At 45.9% G+C, this 20,402-nt stretch overlaps 1 protein-coding gene across 2 annotated transcripts in view; it reads left to right on the top strand.

Annotated features, from left to right (window-relative positions):
* The first annotated feature begins 13,074 nt into the window (after positions 1 to 13,074).
* TOP2B (DNA topoisomerase II beta) overlaps positions 13,075 to 20,402 on the top strand; it is a 66,347-nt gene continuing 59,019 nt past the window's right edge. For both annotated transcript variants that reach the window (XM_032996955.2, XM_032996948.2), the window contains exon 1: positions 13,075 to 13,703. In XM_032996955.2, coding sequence (XP_032852846.1) covers positions 13,641 to 13,703 — 63 coding nt within the window. In that variant the 5' untranslated portion in view covers positions 13,075 to 13,640. The remainder of the gene's footprint in view (positions 13,704 to 20,402) is intronic.

Here is a 20,402-nt window from a genome sequence, read left to right as displayed (position 1 = left end):
GAAATGTGTAAGTCTGCCTGCCTGTCAGAATAAGAGAACAGGGTTTTTTTCCTTTGTTTAGATTTTTATGTTTAGTCTTGAGCTTTGTTTTTTTTTATGGTAAGCTTCCTAATTAGGCTATTAGCTTCGTTTATGATTAGCCTTCTTCAGTTTCTGCAGCTTTATCTTTTTATACACGTTTCCATCTAATTTAAACTGCATTTTAATTTGCATTTAACTTACATAGGGAATTGCAACTGTATGGTAAATGTATTATGACAAAAATTAAGTTAGTTTCTTTACTTTTATTTGGTAAGAGGAGACAAAAAGGGATAGATTAAAAATATTCAAACTCAGCAAAAAAATAAAAGCCAAAATCAATAGTAATTAAAACTGATGACACCCAGAAACCAACAAAAATACCAGGACTTAATAAAATTTAATGGGGAAAGAAAATGTAATGTACTGCATAAGCTAGTGCTGACAAAAGTAACTTCTATGACTGATCCTGGTTTTGAGATGTTTTTCTATGTGCTCATTTATATTTAGGTCACTGAAAATTTTCAGTAGAAGAAAAATGCTCAGAATAGCGAACAGCTTTTTTGGAAAGCAGCCTAAGATTTAAGGCGTATCCATTTTAAAACGCCATTTATTTTTACTCGTCTAAGCTGTAAAACTAATTTTTAAATTAAGAGCAGGCTCCTACTGCTTGATACAGATTCATTCCTTTGCTCCAGGGAATAGTCTGGGTCTTTGATTTTGGAAAAAAAATCTGTTCCGTGATGGATTGTGACCAGGAGTTCGCGAGCACGCTGTCCCGAGGGTGGGATTTCAGTGGGGCTCCGAGCAGCTGCCGAGGTTTGGGGGAGCGAGCCTGGGGTGCTGGCCAGCTCTCGCCTTCCCGTAGAGCTCTTAGCGGGGGGGAAGGTGATTCCACCGTGCATCCTGGTTGTAAAGGTTCCGTGTGTGTTCTGTTAGTGTGATCCGTTTATCACGTACTGTTACGTGTTACTCCATATCCTTGGAACTTCAGCAGTACCGTGTTAGGTCTCCCATGTCCTTGACGTCCCAGGGGAACGTATTTTTCCCCCCAGAAAATCATCAACTAGCAGCTTACCTCTGCCACAGTCAGGGGGAAACGCTGGCCTTGTTTTGGGTAAGCACTTCAAATAACAATAGACCGACTCCCTTGTGAAAGGGAACCAGCTCACGTAAGAGAGTGGAGACATCCGGGAGCGATGTTTAAGCAAACTCTCAGGGAGGTGGGTGGAACAGCTGCTCGCAGCCCCGGGGAGCAGGTGGGGCCAGCAGCAAAGTACAGAAATGGGTCGCGGGAGCCTCGCTCCTTCCCCCTGCGCTGGCACTGCGAGGGGAGGGGCAGGAGCCCGCCGGATCCCTGCGCCTCCACGCCTGCGTTCTATCAAAAGCCAGAGCCATGTCGTTAAACTGCAGCAGGTTCTGCTTCTGGCCAAAGCATCAGGGAGATAGGTGGTATGTTAAAAACGAAGTTCGCCGCCGGCAAAAAGATGTAAAACTTTATTGGTCGAAAGGGAAGTGCCTGTTTGTGGCTGCATTCAGAACTCTGGAGCTGTTCTCCTTTGGTTTGTTGAGCAGCACGCCCCGGACCGGGTTGGATTTGGGTGTTTTCTGTTGTTAGTTGGTTGGGTAGGAGTTTCTGCCTAAGTACACTTACTGATTTCCGTGCTGTTAGCAATGATGGTGTCAAAGAAAATAGGCAAAAAAAAAATATATCTATATAAAAAATTAATAGATCAGAATTAAAAAAAAACCTTCCACAGTGGAGGTAGCAGCACGACCGGGAAGTATTAGAGGCTGCAGTTTAATTTTAACACTTGAGGATAGAAAAAAGTGAGAAACAAATGTCAAATTTGCATCATTCAGGGGTTTGTTTAGCAAACGAAGCTAATAATTTTTTTCTAAATTAAATAATTTTTGAAATGAAGTATTATCACTAGAGCCTTACAAAGGCAAACTGCCTTGAGCAAGCTCTTGCTCGAGGGTCAGAACTGTGTGCAAACTGCCTTTATAAGAAGTGGTCTCGGCCCCTGACCGTGTTGTTAGTGGTATCCATTATTTCTCTACTTCAAAGTCGGCCTTTGGTAATTGTTTTTTTTTTTTAAATATGAATCGATTTGAGATTTTTTAACAAGGGTGAAAACCCAGGGTTCACATTCAGTGCAACGGACCTTGCAATTTTTCTTGACTCTGCACTGTGACTAGCTATATTTGGCAACTTCATGGTTTTGTTTCAGATTCTTGCAGCTTGCCAATAATTCATATTTGTACACTAGTTTATTGCTGAAAATTAATGAATGACAGAAAAGATATGAAGAAATGGGCGTTCGTCCAGTCCCAATATATAAATAACCTGAAGACATAGGAAAATTTACATGCATTTCTGGCCCACAGAAAGAAAATCCATTATAAGAAACATACGTTAAAGAGAAACAAGCACTTGCTGGAGTTCATTTACCTTTTTTTAAACTTTTTATTGCATTTACTTCACATACAGGACTCATTACCGGTCACGTGAGGAAATTCAACCCTTTGCAAATACTCGGTGAAAAATACAAAGTCCATCTGTGAAGAGAGTACAGAGGCAGCGTGTATGCTAGTGAAAGAGTGGCTGAAAGATTGGGCATGTGGAAAAAGCGAAAGGGAAACAGTGTGATTAGTTTTTAAAGAACAGGAGGTTTACCGCCATGTGACAACATACTCAGTGGAAATCAGCTAGAACCTGTTAGTCTCCAGGACGTTAAATCCGTAACTGGGGAATATTTTCTTGAGAAAGTTGTGTGGAAGAGGCACTCCGGTCGTGTAGTGCCACGTGCCAGTGAAGCAGGCGGCCCCACTGGCGGTGCTGGTCAGTGGATTTTGTGTTTAATACGTCCTGGCACGAGAAACCCGGCCCTGGGGCACGGGGGCCGTTGCACTAGCGGCAAGGCGGACGTGCTCTACGGTGCAGCGCCGTCGGGTGCTTTGGCCAACTTTTGGAAGGTTCCCTTGGTGGGTGCGTGATGCCAGTTACCTCCTGGGGTGACCCTCCCTCTTGCTGTCGCTGTTAAAGGCCCTTCCAGGTTTCCCTCCTCCCGAACTGGTGGGTTTCATCCTTTGGAGCGGTCTCTGAGGCGGGGATCGAGGCAGCTTCCAGGTGAGCCCCAGGTAAGATCTGGCTCCCTCAGCGCCGTCCTCCGGGGCTGCCACGGCCTTCGGCGCTCGGGGGGGGGGGGGGGGCCCTTCCCTCCTTGTCCCCTTCCCGTCCTTACCTGCGTTTTGTCCCCTCCACCCTCACGCCCGTGCTGCGTTCCCGGGACAGCTGAGGGCTCAGCCCGGACCGTCCCGGTGGCGCGTCCCTCCCTGGCACCCGCCGTGTTGCCAGCACCCTTCCAGTCCCCAGCGGGTGCCCCGGCCGCAGGGCCTGCTGACACGGGCTGTTCCCCACACCCTTCGGAGACCCCCTGGGAGGGGAGGGAGGCGGTGAAAGGGGCCCCCCGGGGCGGGGGATGGCGGGGCAGCAGCCCTTCGAAGGGCAGGACCTCAGGACCGAAGGGGTTTGTGTGTTTGCGCGGGTGGTGCAAAAGGGCGAGGAGGCGCCTGACCAGATTAAACCAGCAGATTTTGCTTCCTGGGAAAATCGTTCCTCGCGCCTCGCAGAAGCATTTTTAGAGAGGAACAACTGAAGAAACCGCGTTAGGAACAGAGAATTGAGTGAAGGGTTATACATGAAGCTTGCGTGCTGTGCTGCAGGTACCTGTTGTGTGGGTGGTGCTGCCGTTAAACTTTCAGTTTAACTCCAGAGGATGACCCCAAGAAATACTAAATTGGGAATAATACTTTTATACTTCATGGCTTTTTGAAGGATTAACTGTTGCTTTTTATAGTCGGCAAAAGACCCGTAGGGGTAAAAACGGAAAGCACAGCGTTCAACCTATCGACGTGTGCGTTCGCTTAGAGGGATTTAAAAATTAGTTTCACCTGTTGGCGTATTTGCTTCTGGGTGCTACTCCGTGAGGGGACCTGTTAGGCGAGCCGTGTCCCCGCCGTAGCTCAGAGCCCCAGGGGGGACGCCGAGCTTACAGATCGCGGGGTATCCCGTGAGACCGGCGTGGGGGTAGCACGGGTGGAGGGCGGGGGGGCTGGCACGGCACGGCACGGCAGCCCTCCTCCTGCTCCTGGGGCGCCGCGTTTGGTAGCTGCTCCCCGCTTCCCAGGGAAGGTTTGAGCGCCCCGAGGAAGGCGGGGGGGGGGAGGCGTGGGAGCGCTTTGTCCCGCGGGGGGGGGGGCGTGGGAGCGCTTTGTCCCGCGGGGGGGGGGGGCGTGGGAGCGCTTTGTCCCGCGGGGGGGGGGGGCGTGGGAGCGCTTTGTCCCGCGGGGGGGGGGGCGTGGGAGCGCTTTGTCCCGCGGGGGGGTGGGGTGGGGGGGTGCTGGAGCGCCGTGCGGGCCACGGAGCCGCGCGGCTCTGCGGCCAAAAGCCGTGGGGCGTTGCGGGTGGGGTGCAGCGCCGCGGAGCTGGAGCGCCTGCCCGGCGTTACCGCCGGGTGCCTGCCGGCACGGACCGGGCTGTTTGCTCCGAGGTCTCTGCGGGTCTGCACGGAGACTCGAAATTAGTAGCTTTCATTATTTGGGAGAACGGACGTTCTGATTAGAACGCGGGGGAAAACTTTGTTTTACCTTCCGAATTGAACGTCGCACAGGAGAGTACAGACGTAACTGATCTTTTAAACTTTAGCTGTTCTGTGACTTCAAGTAATTTTGTTGTGCTTTCAGTCTTGATGCTAGTGTGCTCCTTCATCATCATTGCTCGTGTCCCAGAGAGCCGAGTCCAGAATATTTTGAAAGAAATGATAGAAAATAATGAGCAACTGAAACAAAACCAAAACCAAAACAAAACAGGTTAGCAACATGCGTGCCTTTGGAACTAAGAGGTGCCTTTTCAATAAACCAGTGGTAAGATCTAAAGTAAAAAAGGCGCTCCCGTGCTTCCCTAGCACGAGTCACCACCGAAATTAACTCAGCAGAAAAGATGTGTTTCAGCAGGGTGTCTCCTGTGTCTCAAAAGGTACGGGGAAGTAGAACCTGCAAGAATAGCTCTGTCTTTGGGCAAGGAGCGAACTCTAGAACTCGTTACAGGGTAAATGGAATTCTGATACTTAGTGTCAAAGTTTCCAAAAAAATAGAAAAGACATTGACACATAAATTGCATTTTCTAACTTTTGAAGAGACATAAGAGGAAGGAAAATGTTGAATGTTACAGAACCTGATATTGTGTTGCAAATTTCTGGATAACGCTATTGCTTTTTCATGAAAACCTGACAAAGTCACTGCACTTACTACCTGGAGATAAAAGGACGTGTGCAGCAGTAATAGCCGAGGTAAAAGAAACCACACCGCTTCCAGAAAAAAATTTAACAGCTACTCCCAGTCTTCAAAGGCTTTCTGGTATAAAAGCTTCCAGCAGAAGAGCATACGTGGAATGACAAAGCTCAGTAAAAAACAACTAGCTACGAAAGAAGGTGAGTTGTTATTACAACAATTCTCTAGCGGAATGGTAATAATTTTGGCATGAGGCTGCCATGAGACACCGTGCAAGAAAGTGTATTTTCTCTAGCTGCTGTATAAGAACACAGCGTATCACTAAGCTGTCCTTTGCAAAATTAGTTCAAATAGGACGTGGGGTATAATCATTGCATAGCAATTTTGCATGTAATGTTGCAAAAATAGATATACTGGCTTTTTTCAGACTTAGGTCTCTCAGTGAAGTAAAACATACAGCACTTTTTTAAAAGGTGGTTTGCTTCATAGTTTGCAAGAAATGCAGGAATATCCTAAAAGAACTGCAGGGATGAACATTTTTCTTTACTGTACTACAAGTTAAATGCACAGTAGATTTCAAAATGAAATTTATAAAATAAGGGGGGACTACTGCTTCCATATTCCTTAGGTTAAAAAACCCCACAGGTATACATGTACCAAACCAAGTTGACTCCAACACATCGCGTAAATGAAAAACTTTCTTCTAGAACGTTAAAATGCATTCACCAAGTATTAAAGCGCATATATTCGAGGTAATGCCCAAGATTGTTTGCCTTCCTCACCGGTGACAGCCAGGAATCCTAAATCTACGAAATGCCGTGATCAGGATTGAGCCTCCCAAGGCGCTCGGGAGAGGAGGGGCGTCCTTGGAAGCCACCCTGCACTGCGGGTGACCCAGGCGGGGGTTCCCAAATTCCACTAGCCCCGTGCCGTAGCGGGGTGCTGCCGGCCTCATCCCGAGGAGTCACACACGTGGTGGTGGCAACACTGGAACCTGTCGCTACTGCAGCTTCTGCTGTCTCTGCCAAGGGTGGCTACCTCGCAGCCAGCAAGGTGCGCAGAAGAACCACCGATCTGCATGCTTTCACTTCAGCTAAAGACCGAGGTAAGCGTGCGCTCTTGCTCTTCTTTAAGAAAAACAGGAGGGCACTAGGAAGCATGAAGAATCTACACAGGCCAACGGGAGCAATATGAAGTGGAAAGAGAAGGTAAGCGTTGGTAGTTGGGTAAAAAATAGGACAGGAAGCCATGACCTAAACATAAAAATATCCTTAATTTGTTGCATTTGGTACTTTATTTACCCATGCCCCAAATAAATGTATCAAGAATAAAATGCTAAGCAGAAACAGCCCCATTGAAACAAGTAACAGAGGACAGCTGCGTGGTATCGTGGAGAGAAGCACTGAAGACCCAGAAATACCAATACCTTAAAGGATCCTAACGGATAACAAACGGGTTTTAATGCATTTCTCATCTTCTTTGCTTAATGCTAATATCTAAGGAAAACTTAAAAGTGTACGAAGCAGCCACGACTGTTCTGAAGCACTGCTTGTCTCGTCATCCACCCTGTTGAACTACACTGCTCCTATTGAAAGAAACAGGGCCTGCTGCTGCTGAGGTTTGTGACAATAGGCGGCTTGAGAAATTGTTGGCTAGCTGATCTGAAACAAGTAATTGTTAAGGAGTTGTAAATTCAGATTATGCTTACATTTAAGACTAAGTAGGTGGCTGGGTCTTGTATTCATTTTACCTGGTCAGTTGTGCAACTCACCCTCCTTTTTCAAAATTGTTTTTAGTTCAAGTATATATCTGATTTTTGTAATTACTTCCTCAAAGACTTCTGAAAAATTTATTCTCAAAAGCCTAACGATTGTTTACTGACATAGGTAACCTGAAACAACGTATTTGAACAAATCAAATTTTTAGTAAGCAGATTACTGGAAAGATAAACAACTTAAGTCAGCTAGAAAAGAATATTCACTAATACAATATTATTGGGTACACTTCCTCTCCGAAACTGCTTTGTAATTGTCAGAAGCACACAGTAAGCACATTCCCTGTACTGTGGGCTATAAAACAGTAATTCAAATTTTAGGGCATCTAGTACCAAATAAAAAATATCACGGTCTAGTAATTCCAAGCACGGAGCCAGTACAGACTCGAGCTGTCGGTACCAGTTTGCTGGAAGGAGTTTGTTCATTTGTCACACAGGTAACCTCAATCTGGCTGGCTGTGGTTCTGCTGCTCTGTGTCTGACTGGACCCTCCCCAGTTAGACCAGACTTTTCTTTTGGGTAGTTCCTTCGTCTTTCCAGCTTCCTGTGCTCAGATGTGTTGCTCACTGATGCCCTCACGTGTGCCTACCCCCAGCCTTCTTCCAGCTGGATGTTTGCAGGACACTCACTCAACTCTTGCTGTTTATCTTTGCCTCAGATCCTAATATTCCAAAACTTGTGGCCTTTTTTCCCTTAGACCTCAGCATAAGATGTGTGAGTGCACTGGCCACATCTTAATGACGTGCTCTGCCTCAGTGGGTCTAAGTGGAGGCTGTACCACTTCCTAAGACTTTCCTCTTCTTGGATTGCCACAAGGACCGCACAACCCAATTCTGAGAAAGGTAAATGCAAATGCACGTCCTGACCTAGTTGTCATCGATTCCAGTCAAAACTGGTGGCAAAATGAAGCTGTACAGGAAAGCTTGCCCTTTCTAGTTCCCCCCCCGCCCCCCATAATTACTAATCATATATCTGAACAGAGGTAACGTGTCAGAGGTGACTGAATTTTACCTTAAGAGGGCAAAGTACCATCTCTTTAGTCGTTCCTAGAATAGAGGCTTCTCTGTTGGCTACATCAGTCATCACTTTTCCTCACAAATTCGACATGTCCACACAGGCCTTGTGTAGTAACAACTCCTCCACCTTCCTGCCATCCCAGGAATGAGTAGACGTGACTTTCTGCTATTAGGAAGCAGTCTCGATACTCGCTCTGGATCCACCATGGATTTCTGTCTGGAAGGCTGGAGAAATACACCGGTAACGCGGACCTTCAACAAGTGAGAAGAACCTTGCTGGGTAAAAATGAATCACCTTTTCTTGCTCAAAGGTGAACTGCTAGGAACAAAACTACATGTCTTGGTCAGAAAGATATTCCTCTTTAGAATGAGAGAGCTCCTTTTCAGGGGAGTTGGAATAGAGAGACTGGGAGAAAGGGAGTCAGAAAAGCTATCCGAGCGAGGAAAGCCTGGCGTGCTTCGCTGCGCTCACCGCCCCACGCTCAAGGGGGGCAGGGACTTGCTGAATGGCATGGCACGTCCAAAACCTTGCTGGCTGTTTGCATCCTCCACGCTAATTAACGAAGCCGTAATGCAGTTGGTGATTCCCAGCCTCCAAATGATTGCAGCAGTCTGCCCCTCCACTCTTGCTGGTGGCCGTTTCTATGCCGTGTATGTTCAGCACAGATCTCCAAAAGCTTTGCCTTCTTTATTCTATGCCTCTTTATATTGTCGTTGCCCCCCAAGAATTTACAGCTCTTCCCACTGCCTCCAACCCTTCTAAAAAACCTCAGATGTTAGTATCACAGGCATTAATTTTATTCATCCTGAGAATTCCTCCCAGCAGGCCCAGCTCAACCTCCTTTGCTTCACCTCTGTGTGCACAGTCTCTTGCTGTACGTGGTCGCTGCACAAGGAAGCTTTCTCCCAGACAAGGAATTTCCATACAAGCATATTTCATTTCAATGACCAGCTCCTGCCTTCGCAACAGCTCTGTTTATGCTGCTCAGCAGAAGCGAGTCACAGTTTAAGACCGAGCCGACAGCAAGGAGACTGGGTGGACTTGGACACGAAAGCACTTCTAGTCCCAGAGAAATATCTGATGTTAACAAGCGACACGACGCCCCTGGTCTGTGGGAGGGACGGTGCGGGCCGGGAGAGGCCGAGCCCCCCGCGCAGAGGTCCCCATCGCAGCCCACCTCTCCTGCCGTGGGGAGGCTCCAGCAGGAAGGCGGGGGGCTCGGCAGGGTCCCGGGCAGTGGGACCGTGGGCGTGGGGCCCTGGGCTGCCCACAGCTCCCGCTGGGGCTTCTGCTGGACCTTGTCCCCAGCAGCGCCCCGGGCTGCCCCGCCGCGGAGCCCTCCACAGCCGAGCAGCGGCACAGCAGCTAACAGGTTAGTTACGGGGGAGTAACTGGGGGGTAAACAGGGTTTAACCCGCTCAAACCCTGAGCCAAACTGCCACGGATTGGCAGGTTGGTCTGGGAGGATTAGGATGGAAACGAACCGGAGTTTTTCAAGAGTCTGGTTGTGGAAGAGCCTGGCCCCGGGAGCAGCCGCTGCCGGGCGCGCCGGGGGGGCACCCAGCGGGGCGCAGGCCGGAGGGGTGGTGGGCAGCGCACCCCCCCGGGGAAACACGTCCGTGCGCGTGCTCTTGCCAGTGCGGCGGAGCTGTTTGAAATACAGTTGTGAAAATAGGCATGGCCCGGCCAAACTTACATCATTGGACGGTCCAGCGATGGGTAGGCTTTTCTCCAGTGCCTCGGAACCATGGCCTGAATTTCACTCACAGCCAAGGCAGCGCAGGTGTGTCGATAGTTGTCATATTGCACTATCGGAATCCTACTCAATAATTTGATCGGTTATTTCTCAATCGTGTTAATGAATTATGATGACGTTTGAAAATGCACCAGAATATGGAAATTACTTTTTTTGCAAATGTAAATATTTGACATTAAAATATGCAGTATTTGTTTATACCTTATCACAACTATGTACAATGTGGAATGTATAGTGTAGTGGGTATCGACTTAGTTCCATAAATATTTTCAATGAAAATTGCAGATTATGCTTTTTCCTGTGTAGTATGCAGTAAACCGAGAGCTGTGATCACTCATTTAGGTAAGTGGTGGTACCTGAGTATGTTCTTGGAATAGATAAATGTGCATAGTTTCACAAATAGGCAAGTTTTATGCCCCGTTAAGTCTGATCCCAGAAAAACCCTGGAGAAAGAAAAGGTTTTAGTAAACAGCAAGTAAACTAGAATAAAAGCAGCAGGTAACTTACAGTAGATGGGAAGTTTGTACATATTAAATATGGAAATATTTAAAGATCATACATACAGCTGTCTTACTGCTAAAATAATTAAACACAACGTAATGTTACGACAAATATTTTGCTTACTAACAACAGTAGTGAAAGTGGTTTAAGTAGACAATTGTTTTGAAAGTCTGTAGGGTACTTCTATTTAGATTATGGTCTCCAACTATGAGAACAAGTAAGTCTCCAATGCACTGAAACAGGAATTTTGTGTATATTATCTCGAGGGGATTATTAATACAAAATGTCACACAATAAGCGTCAAGCATTTGACATAAACTGGTAGTGCATGATTGGGGCAGGTGGCACCCAGCAAAGAAATCCCACTCCCATCACAATGTCATGGTGCTTAAAGGTAATTCTATGTTTGCTTTAGCAGGGATCACTTGAAATGCGACGGGCAATCTAGTTTCACTTCTTCACCTCTGAACTCTCCAGAGGCAGCTGCTTGTAGTCTCGTAAGAACTCTGTCACGCAATCCCACCCGGCTGGGAATGCAATCAACCACTCAACATCCACAGGTAAGTATTAAGGATAAAACCAATATAAACAATAAGCCAGTAACGCGCCATGCAGGTAGCACAGTGTACGATGAGAATTAAATGAAGAGCAACTTGGACAATGTAATTGCAAAGCCGACTGCAGGAGGTGCTTGGAGAAACGTCCTCTCCCCCCGTATGTACTCCAGCGTGACACACAGAGTGAACATGCCTGACCATGCATATTCAAAGATCAGCAACTGCTAAGAAGAAAGAAACTCCCTTTGTCTCTCTCTAATGTGTATAGAATTGGCTGCCTTCAAGCTAGATCTCTGTCTTCTACTTGGCTCAGGATAAATGAGTGCAAAAGGCACGCTTCCCCCACCAGCAGCAGCCCGTTGACTAAACAGCCGGAGCTAATGAGAGCGCAGTACCCTCGTGTTTGTGACCCGTTCTGCTTCTGCCCTATACATTAACGGTTCTCTACCGACGCAAAAAGCTTGGAACAGACACTGTTCACACTCATTCTGCTTTCTCCGGTCCTCCCGCTGTTCGTTGCAGCGCTCCTGGTTCACCATGCAGGATTCATTTCAACAGGTCCTACACAAAAATTTGAGAGTTGGGGAAAAATCCCCGTTCTAACCAACAAGCCCAAAACTCTGAAGCACCAGGCTGAGCCCTGAAAGTGTTACCTTATTCTTGTTCTGCGAGAAACACACTTTCTTATCTTGCCCGCAGTAGAAAAAAACACAGCCTACACCAGAAGAAAACCACAGCTCAGAGGTACCTGCAGCCGCAATAAAACCCGGCTGGAACAGATAACTTACTGTCCCTTCTAGGCAGATGCCATTATTTTTCTGTAATCCCTGTGCAGCATTTAGATATTAGTTTAATAGGTTCCTTAGAAACCGGCAGAGTAAAATTATGCTAAATAAGCAATATTTACTAGAAATTCTTCTGATCTTTCCCTTGAGGCATAATTGAACATTATAACTGACTCCTCAAAGGCAGCTGCTCCATTTCCAATCCCTTTACTTCTTAGCAAAAGCATTTTGCAAATGGAAAAAACCCCTTAAATTATTACTATTCAGTTGAAATTATTTTCTTCAGATACCAATTTGTCTACTAACTCAGATGTGGCGCTCCCACTAATCCCTCCTTTAGTGGCTTCACATCGGGAATAATTCAAGGAGTGGAGCAGGGTGGACTAGGCAGGTCTTCTGCATTTCACACGGCAAAACGAAAATTACTAACAGAAGCTGCAGGTCATGAAACTAAGTTTGGTTTGTTTTCTTTTTTTTTTAAGGTTGTCAAAAATCTATGACCATAATATTTATGGCTATATATATTTTACTTTTGGTAGAAAGTGTCTTAAACTGTAAATATTTTTCATGTTCATATTTAAAATAATGTGAATTTTAGGCTTTGTACGCACGCCTCCTTTAGGCCTAGGAAGTAGATGCTAAATTGCACCACAGGGTGGTGGTTTGGTTTGTTTTTTGTTGGTTTTTTTTTTGTTTGTTTGCTTGTTTTTTTTCCCCCCAAACCGGCAAATACAGAGCAGGCGTGTGCGCTCCGTACAGCGGCGGGTGCTTTATTCTGCGCCCCCGCAGCGGGGCAGCGCGGCCCAGGAGAGGGCAGGGCCTCGCCGACTCTCCCGCCCGCAGCACCGGGGCTTTAACCCGGCCGCAGCTGCCGCCGGGACCCGGGGGGGGGGGCGGCCGCCCGCCCCGCGCCCTCCGCCGCGGGGAACAAGCCGCTGCGCGCTCCCCCCACGAAGCGTCCGCCCCCCCCCCCCCCCCCCCCCCCCGCCCGCCCTCCCTGTTGCCACGCGCGGTGACGTCTCAGCGCGGCCGCCGCTCCTTCCCCTTCTCCCATTGGCCCCTCGCAGCCTGCCCGCCTCCCGCGAGTGATTGGCGGGCCGGCTCACGACCGGGGCGGGGGGGGGGGGCGCGGCGGTCGCGGCTCGGGGCGGGAGGCGGCGGCGGCAGCGGCGGGGGGGGGGGGGGGACCGGGACCGGGACCGGGACCGGGCAGCGGGGCGGGGCCGGGCGGTGCGTGCGTGCCGTGCGTGAGGGGCGGGGCCTGTGAGGGCACTACGCGTGCCGGGTGCGCGCGCGCGCGCGGGGGGGGGGGGAGGGAAGGCACGGCGCGGGCGGGGGGAGATTTTTTTATTATTAATCTGTTTTCCGGGCCTTTGTGGCTGCGGGGGGAGGAGAAGGGGGAGGAGGGAGGCGGCGATAGCGGCGGCTGTTGTTGCCGCCGCCGCCGCCGCCGCGGGGGAAAGGGGCCGGCCGTCCCTTTAAAGCAGCGAGAGCCGCAGGCCCGGCCGGGCCCGCCCGGCCTCCGGTCGGAGCGCGGGCGGCGGCAGGGCGCTTTTGTGCGGGCGGCGCGGCCCCCTCGGCTGCCCGCCCTTCCCCGGCCCTTCCCCGGCCCTTCCCTTCCCCGGCCCTTCCCTTCCCCGGCGGGCGCTTTCCTGCCCGCCGCGGGTCGGAGCCCTCGCCCAGCGCGGCGGGTTGTTTTCCTTCGCCTCGGCCGCGCTCCCCGCCATGAACTAGAAGCCGGGGCGGGGGGCTCGGGGGTGTGTGTGTGTGTGTGTGTGTGTGTGTGTGTGTGTGTGTGCCGGCGGGCGAGGGGCTGCGGCGGCTCCCGGGGCGAAGCGCGGAGGGCGGGCGCGGCGAGGCTCGGTGTCGGTGTCGGTGCCGGCCCTCTCGGTTGCCTCCGTGCGCCCTCGCCTCGGCTGAGGAGAAACGGGCAGAAAATGGCAAAGTCTGGAGGAGGAGGAGGAGGAGGAGGAGGCGGCAGCGGGGGACTGACTTGGGTGGTAAGTTGCGGGGTTGTGGTTTTTTGTTTGTGCGTTTTGCCCCCCCCCCCTTTTTTTTTTTTTTTTTTAAAAAAATGATTTCTTTTCGCCTCCCTTGTGTGTGTGTGGACGGAGCGCGGGTTGGCTTTTTAAACGAGGAAGAAACTGGCGGCTGGCGTCAAAGGGGGAAGCGCTTCCGAGCCGCTCGGCGGGGGGGTCCGGGGCGCGGGGGGGGGGGAAGGCAGCCTGGGCTTGGGACTGGGGGGTTTGCAGGTGTGGGGGGGCTCGTCTGGGGCTCGGGACTGCAGGGAAAAGCTTATTCTGCGAGCAAACAGACGGGAAGGAAGGAGCTTCTGCTTTGAAGGGAGTGGGTGGGTCAGCAGGGCTGTTTCGGAGTTACTGTCTTGCGAAGTGAGGTGTCTGTCTGTCTGTCTGTCTGTCGTCCTGTGAAAGTCGCACTTACTGCCTCTCGAGGCTAGAGCAGAATCCCTGCGGGCTACCAAGGGGGGCTGTATGTTGATCCCAGCTTCTTTCCCGACTGTCTGCAAAGACAATGCCTGAAGTTCGTAAGTTTCAAGGTGGGCAATGAGGAGGCGTTCAGGGATACTCAGGGAGCTGGAGCCGTGTGCTGGACTTTGTGTCTTGGCATTAAACTTCATTATCTGCCAAAAGTTGTAACTCTGTAACAGGGACAAGAAGGTGTTGTGGTTTTTTTTGGTTTTGTTTTGTTGTTGGTGGTTTGTTTGGTTTGTTTGTCTTGTTGTTGTTTGTTTTTTGTTTGTTTGGTTTTTTTTTTTTTTTTTTACTGCTTTTCATGAATTGGTCAGAAGTAATGAGATTTGAGAGGGTGCAGGTGATAACTGACTCGAGATCTGGTGAATCGTTTTGGGCCGTTTCGAAGTCCCCTGAGAATATCAGCCCGTATTTACAGTGCAGAGGGGTGCTGCCCTCGCCTGCAGTAGTAGTGGGTGCTCCCTGGATTTGGACCTGAGGAAGGAGGAGCAAAGGTGACCTGAAGGGGTCTGGTTTGGCCAGTCGGTAACTTCCCTGACTTCCTCTTGTCCAGTGCAGGGTTCAAAAGAGGGTAGCTTCTTTAATGTTTAAGCAGAAGACAGTGTATCTTGGTAGATAGATGGTGAGGTAGCTGCATCTTTAATCAGATGCATATGCTTTACAGAGTTAGGAACTTTTAATAAGGCATGTTAAAGAGAATAATAGCAAACTTGTTATTGTCTTGTGTCTTTCTACGTCTTTGGGCTGTTGTAAAAGAATGTGAATAGTGTAATTGGGGTGAACAATTCGTAGGTGTTCTGGTGGGGTACTATTTCTGTGGCTCTAATTACTGCATTTTATGTTGGTAATTCTCTTTTTCATTTTAAGAAGCCGGCAGCATGGAAAGGTATATAAAAAATGAACAAGTTTTTGAGTGTGCCACTTGAGATTAGACAGTTTAGATATGGGAACAGCCAAAGTAGAGAAACTAAAACTATTCTCCTTCCTGCAATACTATGTGATTTTTATCAACTGTGGTCTTTGGATGGCTCTTCAGAATTAAGATTTTTACTGGCTAGGTTGGATCAAGTAATTGAAAGTTTTACAGCTCATAGAGAAAACTGCAGAATGAAGTGTGAAAATCACTGAGTAGGCATTTTTAATGAAACATGTTCTTAAATGTAATGGGGATGAAATTATGGTGAGTCGACAGTTTCCTACAACTGGAAATAATCAAACTTTTCCTTTGCTAAAAACAGTAAAAATTGAAGTGTTTTTGTCCATTCAGAGTAGTTGCAGGGAAGTGATTAGATTTTAGTTAAAACTGTTTGCATTTTTTTTAAATTTTTTTTTTTATTTTTTTTTTTTAGAAAACAGTAGGACATTGTTTCTTTCTATCACGTGCATTTTAAATGATGAAGATAGGACTTCTGAGCCAGTTCCTACAGCCAAACTTGTTCAGCGTCAGCTGTAAAACACTGGCAGAAGAAAGATCAATACTGTTGTGGCACCAAAATGGATGGGGCAGTGGCTAGCAACTGGTTTGGCATGCCAGGTTGAAAAAAATGTTGGTTCAGGCAGTGGTTCACGAGTAGCTATCGTACGCTGGCCTTGAGGATGAGATACACAGAGCTAGGGACAGGAATAGTTTCAGCCGTCTGGTTTTAATCTGCTTACCATATCTGCTGGCTATGCAACTACTTGCTATTGGGTTGTATGTTGTTTTGAAACTACCTTGATGGGTTTTTTTTAGACTTTTTACTATTGTGTTGGAACCGTGAGGATGCTTACTTTCTGAGTAATGCGTTTTGTGTTGTTGTTAGTGGTTTCTTAATGAGACCATGAGTTAAAAAATTAAAGGGTAACAGAAGTAAGTCTAGTTCTAAAGATGAGGAAACATTTAAAACTTCGTGGGATTTTAATTCGTGTTTCAAACTAGCAAATCCTATGTGTGTAACCTCGTGCTCACATTTTTACAAAGAGTTTTATTTATAACTTTAGCTGTAATTGTGATTTAAACAGCATTCTTGCTCATCAGTTCAATTAACTGGGAAAGAATTACATGCAGTTACGAAAAAGGAAGGGTACTTCTTGTGGTAGAGAATTTACCTGAGAGTGAATTTGATAATGAGAACATCATGCAAGCATCAGGGGATACCAACTTCTACTTTTAAAAGCAAAATTAATTAAATGTTTATGGAAACAAGAAGTAAGTCATCTGTTTTCAGCTACCAGGAACAGAATTTAAAGAAACATAACTAGCAGGGGCTAGCTGGTAAGTAGGCACAATTACCAGTGATGGGGACACATGAGAGTATATCAATTGAAAATGTTTATTGGGAAAATCATCTAGCATTATGTAACTGAAAAAAAAAACAACATAACCTCTGATTTATCAAGTGTACTAGTTATCTTTTTTAGTAGCAGGGTTTTTCTTGTTTGTTTGCTGATTTTTTTTTTTTTTTTAAATCAACTTGCAGCTCCCCACTCTATTAGTTGGTAGAAGGTGGAGTTTTGACCAACAGATCGGTATTAATGACCTTTGGTGGATGATTTCCAAGGGTCACCCACAAAAGTGTGAAGTTGTATTAAGAGTTAGTTGCGAAAGCATGGTTTTGTAACTAGAGGAGTTTTAACTGGTGAAACATAGTGGCACTTGCTAGAAAAGCTTTGAACAGAAGTAGTAATTCTTCAGTCTTTCTTTGTGTTTAGGGACTACAGAAAATTATCTCTCATAATAGTACAATAATAGTACTCTTATATATATATATATAAATGTCTTTTATAGTGAAAGTGAAGTCATTGCAAGTAACACTCTGAAGTGTGGTGGTTCTGATAAAATGGTAATGCCCACAAAGCTATGGAAAAGTAGTTCAAACAAGCAAACTTTCATCAGTTACTTCTGTCAATGTTTTCAAGGCTTTCTCCTCAACCCCAAGAGCTACACGAACCTGATAAATGAAAGCTGAGACTCTTGATAATAGTTAAAGACTTTGAACACTACTTCTATTTTCCTGCCCTTTGTGAAAGGGTTAGGTTTCAGTTCTAGGAAATGCTAGCGTAAAGTAAATATATACTGAGTGTTAATGTGACCTTTTTTTTGAAAAAAAAAAAATAATTAAATCAGATCTGTGTGCTTTTTGAACGGAATAGAATGGAAATAACATATATATTTGGTTTATACGGGTTCATACTTGGTTTGAATAAATACAGTAGCTGTATATTGGTAAGTGAAAAGATAGCAACCTTTCAAATATTCTAAATTTGGTTATTAGCACTTCTCAGCAGTTTCAAAGTTTACCTTGAAAATAACTTTTAACTTAATGTTGTCGTTTTTTTTTTTTTTTTTTCAAATGGAAAGAATATATATGTAATAGAGAAGATAGGACAGTAGACTCAAAAGAAATCAAATGAAACAAAAACCCCTTAACAAATAAAGTCCCCCCCCATACTTCTGTTAAAGGGACCTTGTCCTTCTTTTATCATTTTATTTAAAAACAAATACTCCTTAACTGTAATAAAGGGTTAGCTTTCAGTTTGACTTGGCTTTCAATAAATTGTTCCAAGAGGATTAAAGCAAATCTTTCTTTTGAGTAATGTGTGATAATTTCCAGTGATATGCCATAACTCACTTGTTATGGATTCTGCACTAGGTGGGTTTCTAACTTTATGGGTAAGGTTTATTGCATCAGAAATCTGAACTGGGTCTTTCCTGCACGAAGGACCTGCCCGACGCCGCTGTATAGTGAGGTTCAGCCATTGCTCTGGGTTGGGAGCAGGGGATTTGGGGCAGGAGCAGGGCAGGAGGTCCCTCGAGTGCTTGGAGGAGGAGTGTTGGGATGTGGCAGGGTGTCCGAGAGTTGTAGTATGTTACTGCCTGCCTGAAGGACAAACGGTTAAGCAAATATGACTAGAAATATGACCAAATCCTAATCAAATCTTCACTTTTTAGAAATAAACATACTGTTCTAGGGGTGAACCAGGTGTAAATAGTTATTTTTTATTCTTTTTATTACTGTTTATTACCGCTCTACTAGTATCAAAAGATCCTAGACCTCTTTAGTTGCCCCTCTAGACCCAGGTTAAAGCTCAGAATTAGCTTTGTGTTCTTCCCATTTCTTTCTCTGGGTGAGGCCTTCTGTTTCTTTGCTGGCTGAAGCTAGGCCTAGAACACAGTTGTCATATGTAACAGTTGTTGCATAAACTGTTAGTTACTGTTTTATCTTTCCTCTGCTATATTGTGGTATCTGCAGAGGGGGGAAAAAAAAAGAAAAAGTCTGGCATTGTTGCCAAGTCTTGCTTCAGTGGTCTTCTGTGGCTTTTTAGAAGTATCTTTTCTTTTGCTATTTTGTTGACCAGACAACTGTTTGTTTTTTGTGCCCTGCAGGCTGTTCCCTCCCCTCGTTTTTGTTTTTTTTTTTTTTTTTTTTTTAACTGTTATACAGTGGAAGGGAGGTCAGATCTGAAGTAGGTGGCCCAATATATTACTATTTACTAAACATAATGCATTTTGTAGGCTTTGAACTATGTAGCATATCAACAGTTGAGGGGAAACATCATTCCCTCTTGCTCTTGTTGAATTTCTGATTGGGGTGCCCTTAAGGAAGCAGTGTTGCAGAGATGTGACAGCTCTCCAGAAAATTCTAGCTTTAGAGGGGAATGTTTGTGTCTCAATTTGGTGAGTCAAACACAAGAGTTCTGCAGAGGGATTCATTAGATGCTATGGCCTGCCTGGCAAAAGAAAGTTGTTACCTCTTATCCTCTACATCACCACCCACTGAAATACTGTTGTCATCTTCTCACTGGTCCAGTCTTCTCCTTGTTAGAGAGCTGAATAATGCAGGGTCAAAGGACTGACAGAGATGATATCAGGTAGAGGCTTGGTGGTGGAACAAGATCGGGGCTACCTCTTTGACTGCAACCGAGCCAGTCATGCAGCTCAATAACATGCCCCGTGTATTCTGAGCTGGGAGGAAAACCTGTGGTAGTGCAGGTGAAACAATGCTGGATGCGTAGAAGTGGGGAACTAAACTGTAATGAACACTTGTAGGAAGGAACGTGTATCTTCGGGGTGGGAGGCTGGGAATTGATCTAAAAAAATAGGCAGAGGGATTCCTTTAGGTGTTTGGTGGGGAAGATGCACTTTCAGGCACGTGTCCTCTGTTAATGCTCTCTATGTCTAGATTTGTGCGTGTATGTGTTTAATTTCTAAGTGACCTACACTGTATTAAAGAGTAAGTACGGAATTACTTTATTTGGACAGATAAAGTAACCTTTCCAAATAAAAGAGCATACTAGTAGTCTAAGGTAGGCACTTTAGGTTTGAAAAAAATTGCCATTTAAATCTAGTATTTTATTTTCATAGACTTGATTATCTAGAAGTAGATTTTTACTTTACATGTAAACTGTTTTGTGTGTCTATATGCACAAGCAGTCTTCAAATGCATGTTTATATTTCAATTAACTGAAAGTAGCACATGTGATTCATAGCTGATGGATGAGAGAGATTCCATCCCTGCATTTGGGTTTTATACATATTCTAGAGACAGAACTTGGAAGTGAAAAACTGGTACAGAAAACTTATTTCCCTCATTTAAAATAGTAAATTTCTTGCAGGTCACCCACAAAAAAAAAAAAAATATTCTTCTGCACTATATAGGTAGTTGGAAAGTTTTCAAAAGCAGACTAAGAAAAAATATATAGTTCTAAAAGTGTCTGTGTGAAGAAGCCTGTTTTAAAAATTGTGTGCTTGGAGACCTAGTGGTATCCTCTTAGATATATGTAGTGAAGCTGAGGTAATTTGGAAGAACATATTTTAATGCTAATATCCCAAATTTGAAGTGAATATTAAGTCAAGGCATGTAAAATATTTTTACTGAACTTTGAGAATAAATACTAAAATTTAAAGTATAATTTAAGTTCTAGCAACCAACAGAGGTGTCAAGATTAAATATACCAAATGTTTGTTGTTTTTATGAACATAACAGAATAGCATTCCTCAGAAGCAAAGTGATAGACCAGCTCTTAGTAATAGTAATTTTTGTTCAAAAGATGTTTTCTTGCCATTTTCTTCAAGTAGCTCGGTAATGAATGCTCAAAAGGTTGATGTGAAAATTGGGGAAAGATTCCTCCCATGCCTGATAAGTGAGGATCAGAGCTGCTAGTTTTAAAACTTCAGTGTGATTGCAAATGCTTTTGCTCTTATGAACTAAGTCCTTTTAAGTTACG

This window comes from Tyto alba, unplaced genomic scaffold (assembly GCF_018691265.1).
Source record: "Tyto alba isolate M040663 unplaced genomic scaffold, T.alba_DEE_v4.0 Super-Scaffold_46, whole genome shotgun sequence".
In the NCBI taxonomy this organism is placed as follows: domain Eukaryota; kingdom Metazoa; phylum Chordata; class Aves; order Strigiformes; family Tytonidae; genus Tyto; species Tyto alba.
Note: the sequence above shows the minus strand (reverse complement) of the source record. Positions and strands in the feature narration are given on the sequence as shown.